This window comes from Ornithorhynchus anatinus, chromosome 7, assembly GCF_004115215.2.
Source record: "Ornithorhynchus anatinus isolate Pmale09 chromosome 7, mOrnAna1.pri.v4, whole genome shotgun sequence".
In the NCBI taxonomy this organism is placed as follows: Eukaryota; Metazoa; Chordata; class Mammalia; order Monotremata; family Ornithorhynchidae; genus Ornithorhynchus; species Ornithorhynchus anatinus.
In genome coordinates this window covers 12,663,201-12,681,587 of record NC_041734.1, presented here as the reverse complement: position 1 = coordinate 12,681,587, position 18,387 = coordinate 12,663,201, and the positions used below count along the sequence as shown (strand labels likewise).

At 41.0% G+C, this 18,387-nt stretch overlaps 1 protein-coding gene across 1 annotated transcript; it reads left to right on the top strand.

Moving 5' to 3' along the window:
- The first annotated feature begins 12,054 nt into the window (after positions 1 to 12,054).
- PPDPFL (pancreatic progenitor cell differentiation and proliferation factor like) lies at positions 12,055 to 17,723 on the top strand. The gene is made up of 4 exons (XM_007667419.3): positions 12,055 to 12,152; positions 13,601 to 13,678; positions 13,764 to 13,863; positions 15,455 to 17,723. The coding sequence occupies exons 1-4, from the start codon at positions 12,098 to 12,100 to the stop codon at positions 15,465 to 15,467; spliced, it is 246 nt and encodes an 81-aa protein (XP_007665609.3). The 5' UTR covers positions 12,055 to 12,097; the 3' UTR covers positions 15,468 to 17,723.
- The last annotated feature ends 664 nt before the right edge of the window (positions 17,724 to 18,387 follow it).

Genomic DNA, 18,387 nt, shown 5'->3' with positions numbered 1-18,387 from the left:
AATACAAATCAGGGACTCAACAGATCAGGAATAATTGTTCAAGCAGCATTTAGTGAATGCTGGGATGGTGAATTCAATATAATAGTTTTTTTTTATTATGGAAACTGAAAATATAAATGATACAAGTATTTGGTTCATTTCCCAAGTACAATTTCAAGTGGATAATGTGAAATGACAATTGTCTTGATAATCAAGTTACTCATTTTCTAATTTTAATTAACAGTAGATGTCAACATTTATTATAGTGTAATACTATAGATGGAATGTCATTTAGCACTATAAATCTTCATCCTCACAAAAGTTAATATAAGGTATCTAATTTTTTTAAATTTTGTTTTCAAAATCTGAGGCTTCTTGTTAGTTCAGTTTATGTTTTACAGTTCTGAAGATTAAGGGTCCTTTAAAAGTCTTAAAGTGGAAATTGCAACATTTGGACCTTTTAAACTGATTCAATTAAAAGAACTGAAGGGGAATAAAAGTCTATAAAAGTGTCAGTAACACTATCAACAGTTTGTAGTTATATAGCATTTACACATTACACTTATTAGTAGAAGTTCTGTCAGGAGCCTAGTGGAGTATTGTGTTCCACATCAGACAGTTACGATAACCAAGGTGTGCACACATTGGCCAGGTCTATCTGAAGCAGTCTATGCCTAATCAATCAATCAAGGGTATTTACTGAGTGCTTACTATGTGCAGAGCACTGAACTAAGCACTTGGGGGAGTACAATACAACAAAATTAACAGTCATGTTCCCTGCCATAATGAGCTTACAGCCTAATTATGAAAAAGATTTCTTTGTGGAAAACACCCATTTCTTTTCTGAATCAATTTGGTGAAGTTCTAACTTTCCAGCTCTGAGGAGTGATTTTTCTGCAACCTCTGATATCAGTTCTACTTCAGAGCTTGTCTCAGGTACCCAGCATGTTTTTAGTTTTGCTTGCAGTAGATTTAGCCATTGAATGAATGACAGTAGCAGAAATACCTATGCTTCTCAGGGAGCACTGGAAAGGTGGGTGGTGTGTCCAAGCCAGCTGATTTAAATCACCTGGGAGAGGTGATGGGACAGGTAGATATCTGCAATATCTTCAGTGATAAGTTCTTACTGAGGGTGTTTCCTTCCTCAGCAGCTGCAGAAACATCTGCATCCACCTTGGTTTCTCTATCAGATGGTATCTAGGGGAGGATGCCAACCATAGCACTTACCTGCCATAGAACCCTCTTGCACAAGAAAGACCAACAGCAACATTTTCTGAAGAAAACTGTTTCACGTTGTCAGCAAGCAAGAGCTGGTATGCAAATGTCTCCTGCTTCCTCTAGGCTTGCCAACCTGAGCAATCAGTCAGTCAGTCATATTTATCGAGTGCTCACTGTGTTCAGGGCACTGTCCTAAACACTTGGGAGAGTGTAATATAAAAGAGTTGGTAGACACGTGTTGGTAGACACGTTCCCTGCCACAGTGAGCTCAGAGTCTAGAGGGGGAGACAGATTAAAATTAATATATTACTGATATTTACATAAGCACTGTGACACTGAGGGAGGGGCAAATAATGGGAGCAAATCCAAGTGCATGGGCCATGAAGGAGGGAGTGAGAGAAGAGGTAATGAGGGCTTAGTCAGGGAAGGCTTTTTGGAGATGTGCCTTCAATAAGCCTTTGAAGGTGGGGAGAGTTATTGTCTATTGGATATGAAGAGGGAGGACATTCCAGGCTAGAGGCAGGATGTGGACGAGAGGTCAGCAGCGAGATAGACGAGATCGGGGTACAGTGAGTAGGTTGACAGTAGAGGAGCCAAGGAGTGGGTCCTAGTAGAAGAGCAGCAAAGTAAGGTAGAAAGGGTCAAGGTGAATAAGTGCTTTAATGCAAGCTGAGCTGAGCAAACCCAAAGCTTTTAGCAAAGTTTTCATTCAGGACAACCTATAATGTTGCCTGGGTGCTATCTCCCTGCCCATCACAAGATTCCAAATAGAAGGATCAGTAGTGGACATGTGCCCCTCTCCATTCGGATGCCCCTGAGGCGTTTGCCATTTGTAGCATCTCTGCTGTTTTTAACCTGCCTCAGGGCTTCATGATCTTTCAGAAGGCTCTGGTCAAGGAAAACAGCCCTTCGGTTGTCTCCCAACAAATTGCAGCTGCATCATGCTGCATGACATTGTCCTCCACTGGGCCTTTGAGAGGCTTGTCCTGTCTTTCTTGTTTGGACCTGGCCCCTTTCATTCACTCTGAAGCAGCCGCCCGAGCTTCATGTTGTCAGAGAAGCCATGTGGCCTAGTGGAGAGAGCCTGGGTTTAGGCGTCAGAGTAGCTGGGTTCTAATCCAGGCTCCACCACTTGCCTATTGAGTGATTTGGGGCAAATCAGTTTGGGGTTTAATACCTCTTCTCCCTTCCCCTTAGATTATGAGTCTTGTCCACGCACTGCATTCAACCTGTTTATCTTGTACCTATCCAGGGCTTAGTAAATTGCTTGGCACATAGTAAGCACTTAACAAATGCCACAGTTGTTATTATTATTGTTATTATTATTATCATCATTGATTTTCCTCTAATGCCTCCCCCAGTGAAATGCAATGCTATGAATATCACCTAGCTGCTACTCAGGGACTCTTCCGGGAGCTCAGTATCGTTAATTATACATTGCCATTTGGCATTAAGGATGACTCTTTGATCATGCTGTTAAATCTACTCAAGAAGCTAGATGTATTTCCTGTGATAGGACCAAGTTTTGGAGCTATATAGGAAATTTACCTTTAACTTGGTATGAAGTTGAATCCCTTGCATTACTAATACAGTATGTCAATCTCTCAAAGGAAAAGCTGACCTTTTCAAGTTAGAGTACTTTTTCTCTGTCTCTACCAGAATTGACACTTATGCCGTAGCATGTGGTTCAGACACAGCAGTGTTTCTAAGGAAGTGTAAGACTTCATGTTCCTACTCTTTTTCCATATTTTTTTTAATAATTCCTTTAACTAGACATTGTTCTTCATACTAGGATGAATTTAAATGTCCACTGAGAGTTTCTTTGTCAGAAAATTTTCCACAGGGGAAAGTAAATGTCTCTCTTAAAACTTGTTCAGCTATATTTTGCATTTTCTGCAATGTGCCCTTACGATCAATCTTTACCACAATTATGAAAGAAGGACCTCCATGTCAAAAATAACTTTTATTCTGACAGAAATAGTGACCAAAACTGGACTGCGATTCAGGAGATCTGGGTTCTATTGATGGCTCTGCCTCTTGCCTGCTCTGTGATGTTTGGCAAGCCACTTTATTTCTCTGTGCCCCAGTTTCCTTATCTGTAAAATGGGGATTCTCTTCCCCTTTAATAACTAGCAGGGACGAAAGAGTGCAAAGTGGCACTTTACAAGCCATTAGCATTCTAACAAATTCCTTTGCACAGGTTCTTATTCCTCAAATTTCAGGACTGTGGCTCATTTGTAGTTCCCAACAGGAGACACCATCTATTTGAGCCTAAGAGAGTGACACATATAATAATTGTGATATTTATTAAGCGTTTACTATGTGCCAGGCACTGTACTAATCTCTGGGGTAGATACAAGCAAATCAGGTTGAACACAATCCCTGATTCAAGTGGAGCTCACAGTCTCAAACCCCATTTTACAGATGTTTACAGAACTGAGACACAGAGAAATGAAGTGACTTGCCCAAGGTCACACAGCAGACTAGTGGTGGAAGCTGGGATTTGAACCCACGATCTTCTGACTCCCAAGCCTGTGCTTTGTGGAAAAGCCCAACTAGGGATCTCTATGCAGATGATTCCCAAATCAACCACTCCAGCGCTCACAGCTCTCTTCTGCAAGCTTGCAGACTAGACTAGAATAGTAGGGGAAGAAGGGAGGGAAAGAGGAAGAGAGGTCAAAGTGCTAGAGGGCTTTGTAAGTGGCATTCTCAGTGCCTTGTTTCTACCACTGATTCACCCACCACCAAACTGCTGGCATCCCTCTTGCAACTCCAGCTCAGACCACAGTCTCATTTTCCCTTCTGGGTGCGGACGAACTGCTTGAGGTTGAAGCATGTTCTTCTTGTCAAACTGCACTTTCCCTGGCATGCCAAAAAGCACAATTTCACAGGAAGTGTAAAGAGTCATGGCACCCTGGACCAGAATGTTCAAAGATTAGACCCCATCCTTAGCAACTGCAAGCTCCTTCTAGCATCTGTGGGCAAGTAATACTTTCTAACCGACACCTATGCTGGGTGTAATTGATTTGGAGAGAATAGAAATTAATAAGGGATCTATTCAAAAAGTTAATATATCCTAGTAATTCATAGACAGCAAAATCAAATTAAGATGATTTGAAGTGTTTACTTCTTATGAGTGCTATAATCATTATGAAGTAATAAGTCTCAGATAAGAGTTTTTATATGCAAATTTTAACTTGTTACTTTTTGGTTTATTTCGTTGTTGGACTTCTTGTTGTTCCTTCTAGACCATAAGCTTCTTGTGGGCAGGGAACATGTCTACCAACTCAATTATATTGTACTCTCCCAAGTGCTTAATACGTGTTCAATAAATATAGGTGATTGATTGACTACATAGTCACTGAAGAGTTCAGCAAAGGATATTAAGCAGCCCAAATTGGGAATTTTAGTCCAAATTTTATAGTTCTATTTTCATTTGTTGAGGATTAAAAAAAATCAATCCCAGATGAAATGAAATTTGACAATTGTTCCCTTTGAATGCATTTTTATTTTCCCTGCAAAGCTCTGTTGCCAACTGCTGAATTCCTACCATTTGCATATAAAAGTTTATGCAAAGATTTCCTAGGTTTTGCTTTGAATTATGGATTGTGTGTTTTAAGAGTAGGCTTGGAAAATCACTACCACATGCAAGAAGAGTTATGCAAGAAGTGTTAATTTCTTTCTTAATTGGAATGGATGCTCACAAAAGGTGCAAGCCTGGCAGGACCAAAGAATCTCTAGTACTTCCCACATAGGTTTCTCAAGTGTCCATGCTGAACACAAGGCACAATCACAGCCATGACTCTTTTCTGACTTTTTGTGCCTATAGGTGCTGTGTATCCAATGGCAAAGCTTTGATGCCAGGCAAGTTCCTCTGTGCCCCAAGTCTTGAGATGACTTTGGAGGGATTTTATAACCTCTTTGGAAACTCAAAGTGGGTCTGGACCTGCTGTTCTCTTGGCTGGAACATTTTTCTCAGGGCTTCTGGGTCTGCCAGGGTGGTTTTACTTCTCTGCTGTCTGCCCTGAGGCTTTTTGATTGTGTTGAGGAGTTCTCATGGGTGCAAACTGGTTCACTATTAACCTCACAGATCCAACCAGAAAATTCAGGAAAGAAGGGGAGAGACACCCCCATATCTGCCCTGATATCCCATTGCACTACCCTCCCAAGATGGAGTTAATCTCCTCCCTCTCTACCCACAACTCTGGGCTCCAGCACCTCCCTCATTCAGGGAACTATGGGAGATCCAATGGGAAGATTTCATTACTTTACCTCTGATCACTGAAAACATTTTGAAAACTACATAACCTCTTTCTGGGTACTTGGGGGACTTTATTCAAATGACTCCTAATTTACAGGAAACAATTTAAGCAACAATTAAGATGCTTTGGAAAATAGGAGATGCTAGCTCATTTCTTACAATAAGAAAATGAATAAGTATCTTACAAATATCATTTGTAATGAAGTTTTATTGCAGAATGCTTAACCATTATTTCTAATGAATTCGTCAACCTCTTTTTTCTCAAAAGAAGAATATAAGGCCCAAAGTGGTTTCTTTTTCAGAGTAACTAAATGCTAGATTCAAAACTAAATGGACAGCTCCTAATTCCCAGTGAGGGTTTCTACCTGTGAACCAGGTGATTTATCTGCTCCATGGCAAAGAAAACATAAGAGATTTATCCCCGTTCATATAAAGACCTGATGCTAAAACTGTAACACCTGGATTCTTGAATATAATTCAAAGGTCTAGCAAAAGATTATATGTCTCCCAATCTCTGTGAAACCTTGTGTACGGATAGATCCACAGGGAAATATTAACTGGATTGTAATTAAATCTTATATTATACATCATGTATTCCACTTGGCGATACCATGATTTATGATCCCAATTTCTTATTTAGACATCTTGTCTCTTGCTTAAGGGTTCTCATTTGGAATATTTGAGAGATGAAGATAGTGAAAGAATCCCAAGTGAGATCAGGAATTGGTGCATATGCTGTCTTGGAAGTCAACAAAGTGAAAGATTCAGCTTGCTGGAGGTATTTAATCAATCTTGCTGAGGCTATTAAATGTGCATCTAAAGAAAAATGTGCTTTAATTACTGCTTAAATGCAATCTGAATGCTAATATGACATGTATGAAGTGCTTGGTTTTCTGAGATGGTGCATGCCATAGTTTGCACAAGACTAGTACTGGGTTACACAGAACTTGAACATAGAAAATCTAGTCAGTCTCATATTTGGCAGGGATCTGGGAATGAAGACTTGGGCTTTCTTTGCTGCTTTATCACAGCTTGTTGTGTGGTCCAATGAAAATCACATCTTGTAAACTTCTGGAAGTATTCTCATTCCTAAAATGTAGATCCCAATGCTCTCTGAGCCTGTTTTGCCCAGCTGAAATCTTAAGAAGAGTGTTTCGAAAGCTGAATGTATTGCAAATGCCATGGACTAATTTCTCAAAACTGGGGTATGTAGGTATTTATGAATGACCTTTCTCATAGCTGGTCCAGTTCCACAAAACTATTTGTGGAGTTTCCAGAAGAATCTGCAATGTAGGTGAATTTTTCAGGATTTTTGGCAACAACTTGCAAAGATTCTTAGGCTGAAGATATTTTCCTTCTGGTAATAAAATCCATCAAGTTAAATTGCAGATCCTTGGCTGAGGTTCAAAGGCTAATATGAGCTATGGGTCACCTGATATAAGTTAATAGATTACCCAGAAGATCAGCTGTACTTATTTTATGAGAACAAGAAAGCAAAGGGAAAACAAGTTTGTCAAAAATGGGGAAAGAATACATTCCAGTAGGTATCGGTGCTGTGAAAAATAAACGAATTGTCATCACTACTAATACTGTTGATTCCTCAGGGCCTATTTCTTAGTCTGTGTTATTAGATAAAAGGTTTTTCACCTCAGAAATATGATTTCTCCAAAGCCCATGCACATCTATCATATCGAGTAAGCAATTATCCCAGTACACTCAAGACACATCTTATGTGCATTATCAAAGAGCAATTGAACTAGTGATGTTTTTGAAGGCTGAAATGCATGTTTGCAGTGGGATTTGATGAAAACTGTTACAGAAATAAAATATGGTGGAAGTGTGAAAATTTTGAAAGACATGTCAGCATAGAAGGAAGAACAGAGAGATATTGGATCCAAGCTATCAGAAAGACTGAGATTGGTTTCACGTTGGGCAATTAGAGAATTGAACATCATCCAGTTCATTTTGAGCCTAAAGGGCAATTTTCCTTCAATAGGGTTTTCCTCAGGAAATATCTGGGTAATTACATCATCTCCCAGCTTCTCTTTATATTGCATGGGACAGATTTTTCACTTTTCAAGACCTAACCTGACCCAGCCATTACCCTCCACAAATTTTAGTCCAACCCAAATTGGGATTGAAGTTTCGGAGTCCAGACCTTTTGAACTCCCATAGTGTGGTGCTACATGCCACCATGTTCCCATTCATGGCAAGGAGGTGAGAGAGTCAGGAAAAAAAAAAAACTAAACTAAAGGAAATGTTTCTTCATACATCAACTAGTGCACTAATAGAATTGAAATTCAGGCAGGAGCAGCAGTATGGCCTAGTGGAAAGAGCATGAGTCCGGGAGTTAGAGGACCTGGATTCAAATCCTTGCTTTACCACTTTTCTGCTGGGTAAACTTGGGCAAGTCACAAAACTTTTCTGTGCTTCAGTTACCTCAGTAAAATGGAGACTAAGTCTGTGAGCCCCATGTGGGACATGGACTGTGTCCAATCTGATTATCTTGCTTCTACCCCAGCACTTAGCTCAATGCCTGGAACATAGTAAGCGCTTATAAAATACCATATAAAAAGGTCAAAATACCAGTAGGTTTAAAGGGGACTTGTATCAATAACCAGGTTAGTCATCCCAGTGGGTTATTAGAGAAAAAGTCCACGAAACATTAGGATGGACGTCAAGGAGAACAAACCTTATTCAGTCCTCAAGGCATATTGTTGCCACTGTTGGAGAAGAGCTGCTGAACTGGATGAAAGACTTCATTTAGTCACTTATGAAATTTCTTGTGGCTTTATGTGGTATTTTTTAAGCACTTTACTATGTTCCAGGCACTGTATTAATAGCTAGGGTGGATACAAGCAAATCGGGTTGGACCCAGTCCCTGTCCCACGTGGGGCTCACAATCTCAATCCCCATTTTACTGATGGGGGAACTGAGGCACAGAGAAGTGAAGTGACTTGCCCAAGGTCATACAGCAGACAAGTGGTGGAGTTGGGATAAGAACACATGACCTTCTGACTCCCAGGGTTGTGCTCTGTTCACTAAGTCAAGCTGCTTCTCTGTGTGAATTTATGTAAATTTTGTCTTTACTATTCTCTAATATCATACCCTGGGGTCAGGAGAGCAACAGAGAAGGAGCATGCAGGGCCTAGTTGATAGAGCACGACTTGGGAGTCAGAAGGTCCGGTATTCTAATTGTCTAATCCTCCCTTCTCTAGACCGTAAACTCATTGTGGGCAGGAAATTTGTCTGCTTATTGTTGTATTTTAGTTTCCCAAGCACTTACTACAGTAAGCACACAGTAAGGACTCAATAAATATGATTGAATGAACTGAATGAATTGATGAATTGAATCAATTGATGAATTGAACGAATAACCCTGACTCTGCCTCTTGTCTAGATTGTGAACTGGGGCAAGTCTCTTTACTTTTCTGTGCCTCAGTTCCCTCATCTGTAAAACGGGGATTGAGATTGTGAGCCCCACATGGGACAGGGACTGTGTCCAACCCAATTTGCTTGTATCCACCCTAGTGCTTAGTGCACTACCTGGCACGTAGTAAAGCACTTAAAAACTACTACATAAAGCCACAAGAAATGACATAAGTGACTGTAAACTGGCGATGAAGACCGTGAGCCCTTTGTGGGACAGGGACTGTGTCTAGCCTGATTATCTTCTATCTACCCCAGCGCTTAGTACAGTTACTGGCACATAGTAAGTGCTTAACAAATACCAAAGTTATTATTATTAATCAATCAATCCATGGTATCTACTGAGTGCTTGCTGTGTGCAGAGCACTGTACTAAGTGCTTGGGAGAGAACAACACAACAGAGTTGGTTGACATGATCGCCGCCCTCAAGGAGAGTCTCAGGCCCATTGGGCCCCCACTGCTGTCCCAGAACTCTTCTTCCTTCTCCAAGCAGTCAGATTTTTGTGCAGAGAGCAGAAAGAGCAGTGTGGTGAGGTGATACTATCTGAGCATGACCTCCACCCAGCTCGGTCCTGCCTTGAGAAGCAGGGTGGCCAACTGGATAGACCACAGTCCTGGGAGACAGAGCTGGGTTCTAATCTCGGCTCTGCCACTTGTTTGCTCTGGGAACTTGGGCCACTCACTTCACTTCTATGGACCTCATTTACTTCATCTGTCAAATGGCGATTAAGACTGTGAGCCCCGTATGGGACAGAGACTGTGTCCAACCTGATTAATTTGTATCTACCCCAGCAGTGCCTGGTCCATAGTAAGCGCTTAACAAATATCACCATTATTATTATTATTGACAGCCTGGGCTCACCCCCTCCCTGACTGAGCCTGGCTCATACCCCACTCTAGATTCACTTTCTCTAGACTGTAAACTCACTGTGGGCAGGGTGTCTGCTAATTCATTTATTCAGTCGTATTTATTGAGCACTTAATTCTGTTGTGTTGTCCCAAGCACTTAGTACAGTACCCTGTGCATAGTAAGCACTCAGTAAGTGCCATTGATTGATTGATTGATTTCCGCCACCCAGCAGTGAGGTCAAGAGTCTTATAGGCCCAGGATCCTGGGACTGACTTCTCTGTGGGCTCTGGCTTGACCTGACCCAGGATTATAGCCAGTGAAGACTCTATATTTTCCTCCTGCTTTATCTTTTTGAGAATACTGGCCCGTGACTGTGTCCATATCCCCCATCGGCTGCAGCTTAGCTATTAGCATCGGTACTAATAGTGGTGGGTCTATTTTGCGAGTCTAATGTTGTCTCATTGATAATTACAGTAATGACTCACTAATTTTAATCACTTTTCCTTGCAATTGCGGTCTGAACATTACCGGCCTGAGCCTAAAAGCTCCCAAATACCCAAACACGACTTAGCAACCTAATGACCGAGAATAGTTTTGGGGCCTAAATGAGAGCGTGGCCACCTGCCAGCTTTTATTGAAGGAAGGCCTGCTGCACTCCACGTAGCAGTGATCCACTTACCTCTTGCTCCATTTGGGTGACAGTGCCAACGGCAGGTTATGTTCCTCAGCTCCTGGTAAGGAATCCTGAACTCTCGCAGTTCATTTGCGTAATCAAATAGAATTTTCCCAAATGATTCCAGCCTGCCCCGCCTACCTTGGGCATCAACCCAAGAACCATCAGTTTGAGTGGCTAGAGGAGTGTTCCGAAATTTGCTCCCAAATCAAGTCCAAGATTTTGGCTCAATGAGTCCAGGTCACTACCCAGACTCCTGTTCCTTCCAGTACAAGCTACGCTATTGCAGCCATGGCATCTTCACAGAGGTATAAAATGGTCAGGAGGAGCACCTGGGTTCACTGCAACTGCATTTATCTATTCTCCGCCTCTCCAGACCTCTGCTGGATTTGGACTGTTTTTGGTCTCTCTCCTCTTGTCATCTGATGGACAAAGTGCTGAACCCTGCTGTCTTGGGCATCATGCCTAACTGCTTGTCTGCCGGTTAATGTCCTACTCTCCTTCCTGCTATGTTAGGCTCCTGCTCCCCTCTCCATCCTTAAAGGCCTGCCTAACCCTTTGGATTTTGGTATGCCTGGTTGGCAGCCAATTCCCATCAATCTGGAGGCAGGAGGCCTTACTGTGTTTGCAAAGCAATTTTGATTATAATTCACACAGGTGATGCATATATCTATATAAATGCCTCTTTAAAAGCTGATATTCCTCGCCTTCTCTGTATTCCTTCCCACCCACCTTTCTCTTAGACCTCCAGTGTCCTGCACAACCCTTGGACAGGAAGGGTGAGGAGAGATGGTGGGGGCTCGCAGAATCTTCTCCTGGGCATCATTTTGGAAAAGCTGGAGGTGTACATGCTTAGTTCCTTAACTTGTGACCCCTCCTGCTCAGCAGCCTCTCCTTTGTGTTTGTCCTCACCCCCAGTCTCAGGGCTGCCTGAGGGCTGTGACCTTCCCAGAGGAGAATTCTGAAAATGGATCTGGGGTCCTTTCTCTTCTGCCAACTTCAGTTTGGCTACTGTGAGGTGATACATTCCCATGATCAGCCTAGCGTTAAGTAGGTCAGGTATGCGGAGGAGTTGTGGGTGGCTCTGTCCCCTTACCTCAGTGACCACCCACGTGTCCTTTGCCTGCCCTAGGCTCAGGTTTCCCAGACGGTGGAGCTTCCCAATATAAAAGGCGCTCGGAGCCCCCAGTGGACACACAGCTAGCATGGGAAAGGTGCTCTTTGGCTGTACGATTGCTGAGGATTTTCCCTCTGGATCACAAGGCAGCCTTCGTCCTTTCAGAGCCCTGGCACTGTGGGAAACGGACTCCCAAGCCACTTTCATTTTTAAAGGAATTTGGTGGAAATAACTGAGAGACCGCTGTAGGTAGGGCTTGGTAGACAACCTACAGACATCCTCAGTAGGTTTGTTTTGAGTGTGTAATGTTGCTGTGCATCTTGTTTAGGGAGAAGGCACCTGGCATTTTTAGCCTATTATCAATCCACTGGATATCACTTTTGCTAAGAACCTGTAGGGCTTTTCCCCAAATTTTCAATGGGGTTGCTTTGGGAATGTCATGATACTTTCCCAAAGAGCTAGGTTGGAAAGATGGATATTTTCTATGTGGAGAGTAACACCAATCCTTCTTTTGGTTTCAGGTTTAGAGACATCCTTCATCTGTGTGGGCCCACTCTCATCAGAAGAGCAATGGCGTCTGTACCTTCTGCTGGTTGCCTGCTGGCCAAAAATCAGTACTATCGAAGTAAGCACTATACTTGGGAAGAATTTTGCTGGGGAAGCTAAGGCTGGTCCTTATATAAATGCCTTACACTTAAACACTCATACACAACCACCCAGGCATATATTCCTTGCACCTGGGAAGTTCATTTTAATTAGTGCAGAGAAACAGTTGTTTTCTAAAACTTTTTAGCAAAACAGAAAATAGAAAACTTTGCAAAGCTTATAACTTATTTCTGGCTAATTGACAATGCAAGTATTTTAAAGATTGTTGATCTCGGTCTGCCACCTTTGAAAATCTGGAGATATGTTTTGCTGATTAAATGAATGCTTTATGAGATTTTTCTTTTGACCTTTTTTAATCAAAGGTCATTTATGTAAGTGTGAGTAATGCAAGCAAGGTCTTTGTTTATTATGAACTCATCTACTCCTGCTGCTTATTCCGTGCTCATTACTAAATTCTAATCTTCTTTCCCTACATCTTCTATGCTCACTGATATTAATGACCTAGGAAGGATTAGATTTCCTCTCTGCTGCTTAGTTTTTGACACCTCAGTCACTCTGAAAACAACTGAGAACCAGAATTGCTTTGTCAGTCAGCAAATAAGAATCAGAAGCAGATGCGTTTTCTCACTTCAGCAACACATTTACCCATCACCAATAGTTTGATCCTCAGTTTCTCTATTTTCAGTTCTTTGTTTTCTCTGGGTGTTTTAGTTTGAGGTTAGTGTCTTTCTATGAACTGTGTGCTTCTGTGAAGGATAGGGTTGAGAGTAGGGATGTGCCTGTGTCAATCGCTCAATCGATCAATGGTACTGATTAATAATATTTGTATTTGTTAAGCACTTTGTGTGGAGCACTGTTCTAAGTGCTGGGGGAGATACAGGGTAATCAGGTTGTCCCACATGGGGCTCACAGTCTTCATCCCCATTTTACAGATGAGGGAACTGAGGCACAGAGAAGTTAAGTGACTTGCCCACAGTCACACAGCTGACAAGTGGCAGAGCTAGGATTCGAACCCATGACTTCTGACTCCCGAGCCCAGGCTCTTTCCACTGAGCCACACTGCTTCTCTTTATTGATTGAGCGCTTATTGTGTGCAGAGCACTGTACTAAGTACTTCGAAGAAACACAGATGGCAGACTTGGCCATAACAAGCTTACAGTCTGTATACAAGAACAATGCAAGAGTTTCCTCTTTCCGTTTTACAGAGAGATCCAAATTCATTTCATACTTACTATTGGCAGTCAGCTAGGTTGAGGAGGAAGGTCTTATGTCTGCAGTTTTTTAACATGGACAGATTCTTAAAACAAGGCACAGCAGTAGGTAACGGAATTTGCCGTTTATTGGTGGCACTATTTTTAGGGGGCATTTTGGGTGTTTCTGGGCTACACAACTGACCTAATTTGGGGGTAGAATTGACCAGTACCAAGCAAGCTGTCTTGACCTGTTATTTGTTTCTCCCTCCACCAGAATCCAGTATTTCCTCGGTCAGTTCTTCCTGTGGCCCCGACACAATAAATTTCACCGACCAGGAAAAAGTCCATTCGGGTACTGGACTGCATTAGAAAATCATTTTCTTTTCCTCTTAGCCTCTTAACTTCAGTCTCAAGCAGCATTGTGGGTCCTTTTTCAGGGCTGCCTGATATCTCTGAGACATCCTGGTGGATCAAAAGCTTTTTCCACTCCGAACCTGTTCTCCCAAATATCGGAAGAAAAGATCTGTCTGCTGGCAGGTGAGACTTTCTACATAGGTGAAGAAAGAGGTTTTGTACCAATTTAGTAAAAAAACCTATCTTCCTTTTGCAGGAACTTAGTCGAGCACACAAATGTGAGTCTTGTTTAAATAAAAAGTACTTGGCTGAGGTCACTGAACTGTCTGTTGATCTGAAGTTACCATATGAAATTAAATTTGTTAGTAATGAGAGTAGTCACCGTCTTCCTGAATGATTCTCACAAATTTCTTATTGGTAAAATGAAAATTTACCTCACAGACAAGTGCACACTCTGTTATTTGGTGATTACAAATAAGGAGGCAGGGTGGATTGGTCAAATTTTACTGATTAACTAATCAGTCTTTTTTATGGTATTTGTTACTATGTGCTGTACTTAAGTGCTGTACTTAAGTGCTGGGGTAGATAGGAGCTAATCAGGTTGGACACAGTCCATACCCCACATGAGGCTTACAGTCTTAATCCCCATTTACAGATGAGGTAACTGAGGCGCAGAGAAGTTGTGACTTGTCCAAGGTCATACAGCAGGCAAGAGGTGGAGCTAGGATTAGAACCCAGGTCCCTCTGACTCCTAAGCCCAAGCTGTATCCACTAGGTCATGCTGATTCTCAGTTAGTGGTATTTATTGAGTGCATACTTTGTACAGAGTAAGGTACTAAGGGCTAGGACAGTTATTAATTTATTAATTTTAAGGTTTGAGAGCCAACCCCAGGTCAGAATCATGGAAATATTGTGTGAGTTGCAGAATCTGCCTTCAGATGTAATGAATCCAGAAATGGATTTGGTTCCAAACCTGGAGCCTCTCAGAGCCCTGGAGTCTTCAGGGTAACTCGACAAACAGATCCTTCAGACTGTGGCCTGAGGGTTTCATTTTTGTGATGTCGTCTGGACCATATATGGCATAGAAGTGCCTCAGAGGGGAGCTGCTTCTGTTGGATTAAACCATGAAGTGGACAGCACCAAAGTTTGCCAGCTCCCCGGTACTGTGACTGAGAACTGTTTAGCTCCCCAGAGGACTAGCCTGTCATCTCTTCACCCTGACTTCCCAGTTCTTCTGGCATGCTTCTGACTTTGAATCACAGTGCAGTGGAGCAAGTTAAATTCAGTGGGGGTTACAGTGGAACGCCCTTGGGTGTCAATGACCAGATCTGGTTTAGATCACCCAGAAACACAGTGAGTGGTAATTTACGGATTGTTCCCGCAAGAAGTGGTGCAGGCTGAAAATATCAGCAGATTTTTTCTAGGTACTCATGAAAAAATAGCCCGGGGGATTACTAGAAGGAATGTTAGGGTTGTTAGGTAGTACATCTCTAAACAGTAGGATGGGTATCAGGGAGTACAGCTATAATGGGATTCCTGAAAACATCCTATTGTCACTGTTGGAGAGAGACTCCTATGCTGGATGCACCACTGGTCTGACCCATTAATGGCATTGTTTATCATCTTAATGAACTGACTTAACTTTCCAGTTCACTTTCCTGTAGAGAAGGTCTAAAATACAGAATTATGTGTTTTAGAATGGCCTCTTTTTCGTGTTACTCATTATCTATGTCTATTCGACACCTTTGTAATCCTTTAAAAATATTTTTTACAGCATTAATAGCTGATTCTGGCAAGCAAACCGAGTCTACCTGCTGTGGTATTACATATATAAACTCACGTCCCTAAGCGTGGGGCTCTTCCAGATGGTCTTTCTCTGCTGTATGAAGACAATAACCTGCGTGAAGCCTCATTTCCAAGAGAAGATCACAGCTTAGCAAAGATATGCCAATGATTTAAGCTGTTTTATTCAGTGCTGATATTGTCACTTAGGTTGCATGGTGAAAAGTGCTTTTTGAAGCAGAGTTTAGTTGCCTTGTATCTGTTGGGAATGATTGCAAGTGAAAGGTAAGGGATGAAAGGGCCCTTGAATTTTTCCAAATTATTATTTATTTATTTTTGGGTGGGGGTGGTCTTAAACTTCAGTAGTCCTATAACTGGGGAAACTGCTGTTGTGCTTTAAAACATGTATGATGCTTATAATGGCATTGAAATAAATGATCAGGTTTTCACAAGCTTGGCTTATCTATTCAGGACACATCCAGGCTTCATTGTTAACTTACTCCTGACTCCTGACTCCTTCTCTAAAACACGGTTTTGTGAGGTTCAGGTTTGGTGGTGTAGTATGGGAAATGAAGTGTAAATCACCTGGTTTGCATTCAACAAAGAACTGTTGAATAGGCATTATGGCCAACACATTGCTGGCCTTCAGCTAACCAGTGTTAATCAACCCATGGTATTTATTGAGCGCTCACTACGTGCAGAGCACTGTACTAAGCACTTGGGAAGAGTGCATTGCAACAGAATTAGCCAACACGTTTCCTGCCCATAGAGAGCCTTCATTCTAGAGGGGGAGATGATCCTTCGTAAGCTTCTGATAGGCTGAATCTGAGTTTGTTTCTCCCTCTCGTTCTTTGGCTTTTTCATTATCTCAAGAACAAATAGGATCAACTGCAATTCTATCATATTCCTATGTCCATCCCTAGAAATGAGAAGGAGCTCAGAGACACCCATTAAAGCTTCCAGATCTTCTGAGACCATTTGGAGTCCTGTCCTCTCGTATTGTTAAAAAATGAAATGTTTCATAATGTTTTTCCCTTTTGTTTAGAAAGCAAAGTGCCTTATTCTGAAGAAAGGTAGGCATTTGTAACAAATGTCTTTGTCTTGTTTTTGCAGTTCTTACTTTTAAAATCTCATGAAGATCTGTGAAATAGTTTAGCTTGGAGATGTCTTCATGGCCAGTGTATAAGGGCAGGATGATTTTAAAGATTTTATACATTTTATATTAAAAGTTATGGACTTGTTATGTTGTTGAATCATTTTGTGTTGTTCAAGCATTTTTATAACTTATTTGATCCCTTCTGAAATTTTTATATTTTCATATAAGAACATTTTGAAATTGAATATGAGCTTACTGCAAATAAGTTGAAGTGGTGGATACAAGGTAATGAAGACACAAAGAAGAAATGGGATAGAAAATAGAAGTCTCCAAATATTCAACAAATTGCATTTTAGTCACTTGTTCAAATTTCTTTAGTCTTTTATCCATTTATGAGGAAGATGGATTTATTCTTTGAATAATAAAATATTTAGCTCTAACCCATTGAAAATAATATTTTCTTCAGCAGTGGATCCTACTTTTAAAGTAGATTTTTTTCTTTCATCTCTGTTTTGGAAGAGGGAATTCCTGCTCACTATCCTAAGGATATCAATAATTTCTCATTAATCAATGGGGAAATAGTCATTTAATGAGTCCATCCAGACAAAAGGCACATTTTAGCAAAGAAGTCTTCCAGTGGAAAATAATTGTGGACAAGTTTGCAAGGGAACAGTCTCATCTTTGGAGTCTCTGCACAATTTTCTCATAGTTAATCAAAATTCATCCCAAAGCAACAGCCTAGCACTGACCAGTCCAATAAAATGGTCATTCCTGCAGGCATGACCTGAGGCTTCCTTGAATGACTCAGATACAATCTATGCAGTAAGGCTTTATTTAGATATAGTAGAACTATTCATTCACTGTTAAATAATTGAAGTGCATTAATGACAGCAATTTTTAGTGACAGCATCTTGAGATGTGTAATTTCTAAAAGATATGCTTTATTTTAATTCATTTAATTTCATGTAATCTTAACCCACATTTGGATTGAAATTAACTTGAAAATTGTAATTTGACATAAATTCAATTGGATCCATTTCTAGTTTTCACCACTGTATACCATTTCTGATATATGATAATGTGTGTATGCTCTCAACCCAGTTAGAAATGTAAAGTTTTGCATAGGTGAGGCAGAATTAAGTGTAATCTATTCTCATCATTTTGTGTACTGTCAAATAAAATAGCTACCCACCAAGTATACTTTCTATTTTTGAAAAGGCTTTTCTGCATAAGTCTACTTTTCAAAAAGTTCATTTTTCCAGGAACAGCTTATGTGTTTTTCAGGATATGCACTGAATTTCACCAGCAAAAAGAAGAAAAATGAAACACCCCTAGAAAACTCATCATTGCTTTGCTCCTCATTATTTCAATTCAAGATGCTATTTTTTTGTCCATTTCTTTCTGTCCTTGCTCCAGTTTAGTATTTTTGGTGGGCAGTTTTTTATTTTCTTTTTATTTTGCGGAAAGCATCCATTTTACTCTCATCCCATTATGCTACCATTTACTTTTACCCCCTCAGTGGGAAGTAAATCTGAGTTGGTTTGGAAGAGAATGTCTATTTTCCTCAATGACTTCTACCTCAAGACTCCATGGGAGCTAAGACTGCTCATTAAGGATAAAGTGAGCCGCTCTGTGTGCTGGCAAATGAACAGTAGGCTCAGACAGGTCCCAGTCCTCATCAGTAGTCTTGTGAAATTTACATATGAGGCACTTAAATATTGGTTTATTTCCACATTGCACATTCCTGGAAATGGCATTTGAAAGATTTTTTTTGCAAAACACTCAAAAGCCCCCTCTTTCAAGATTCCTCAAACTAGGGAGAGCCATAG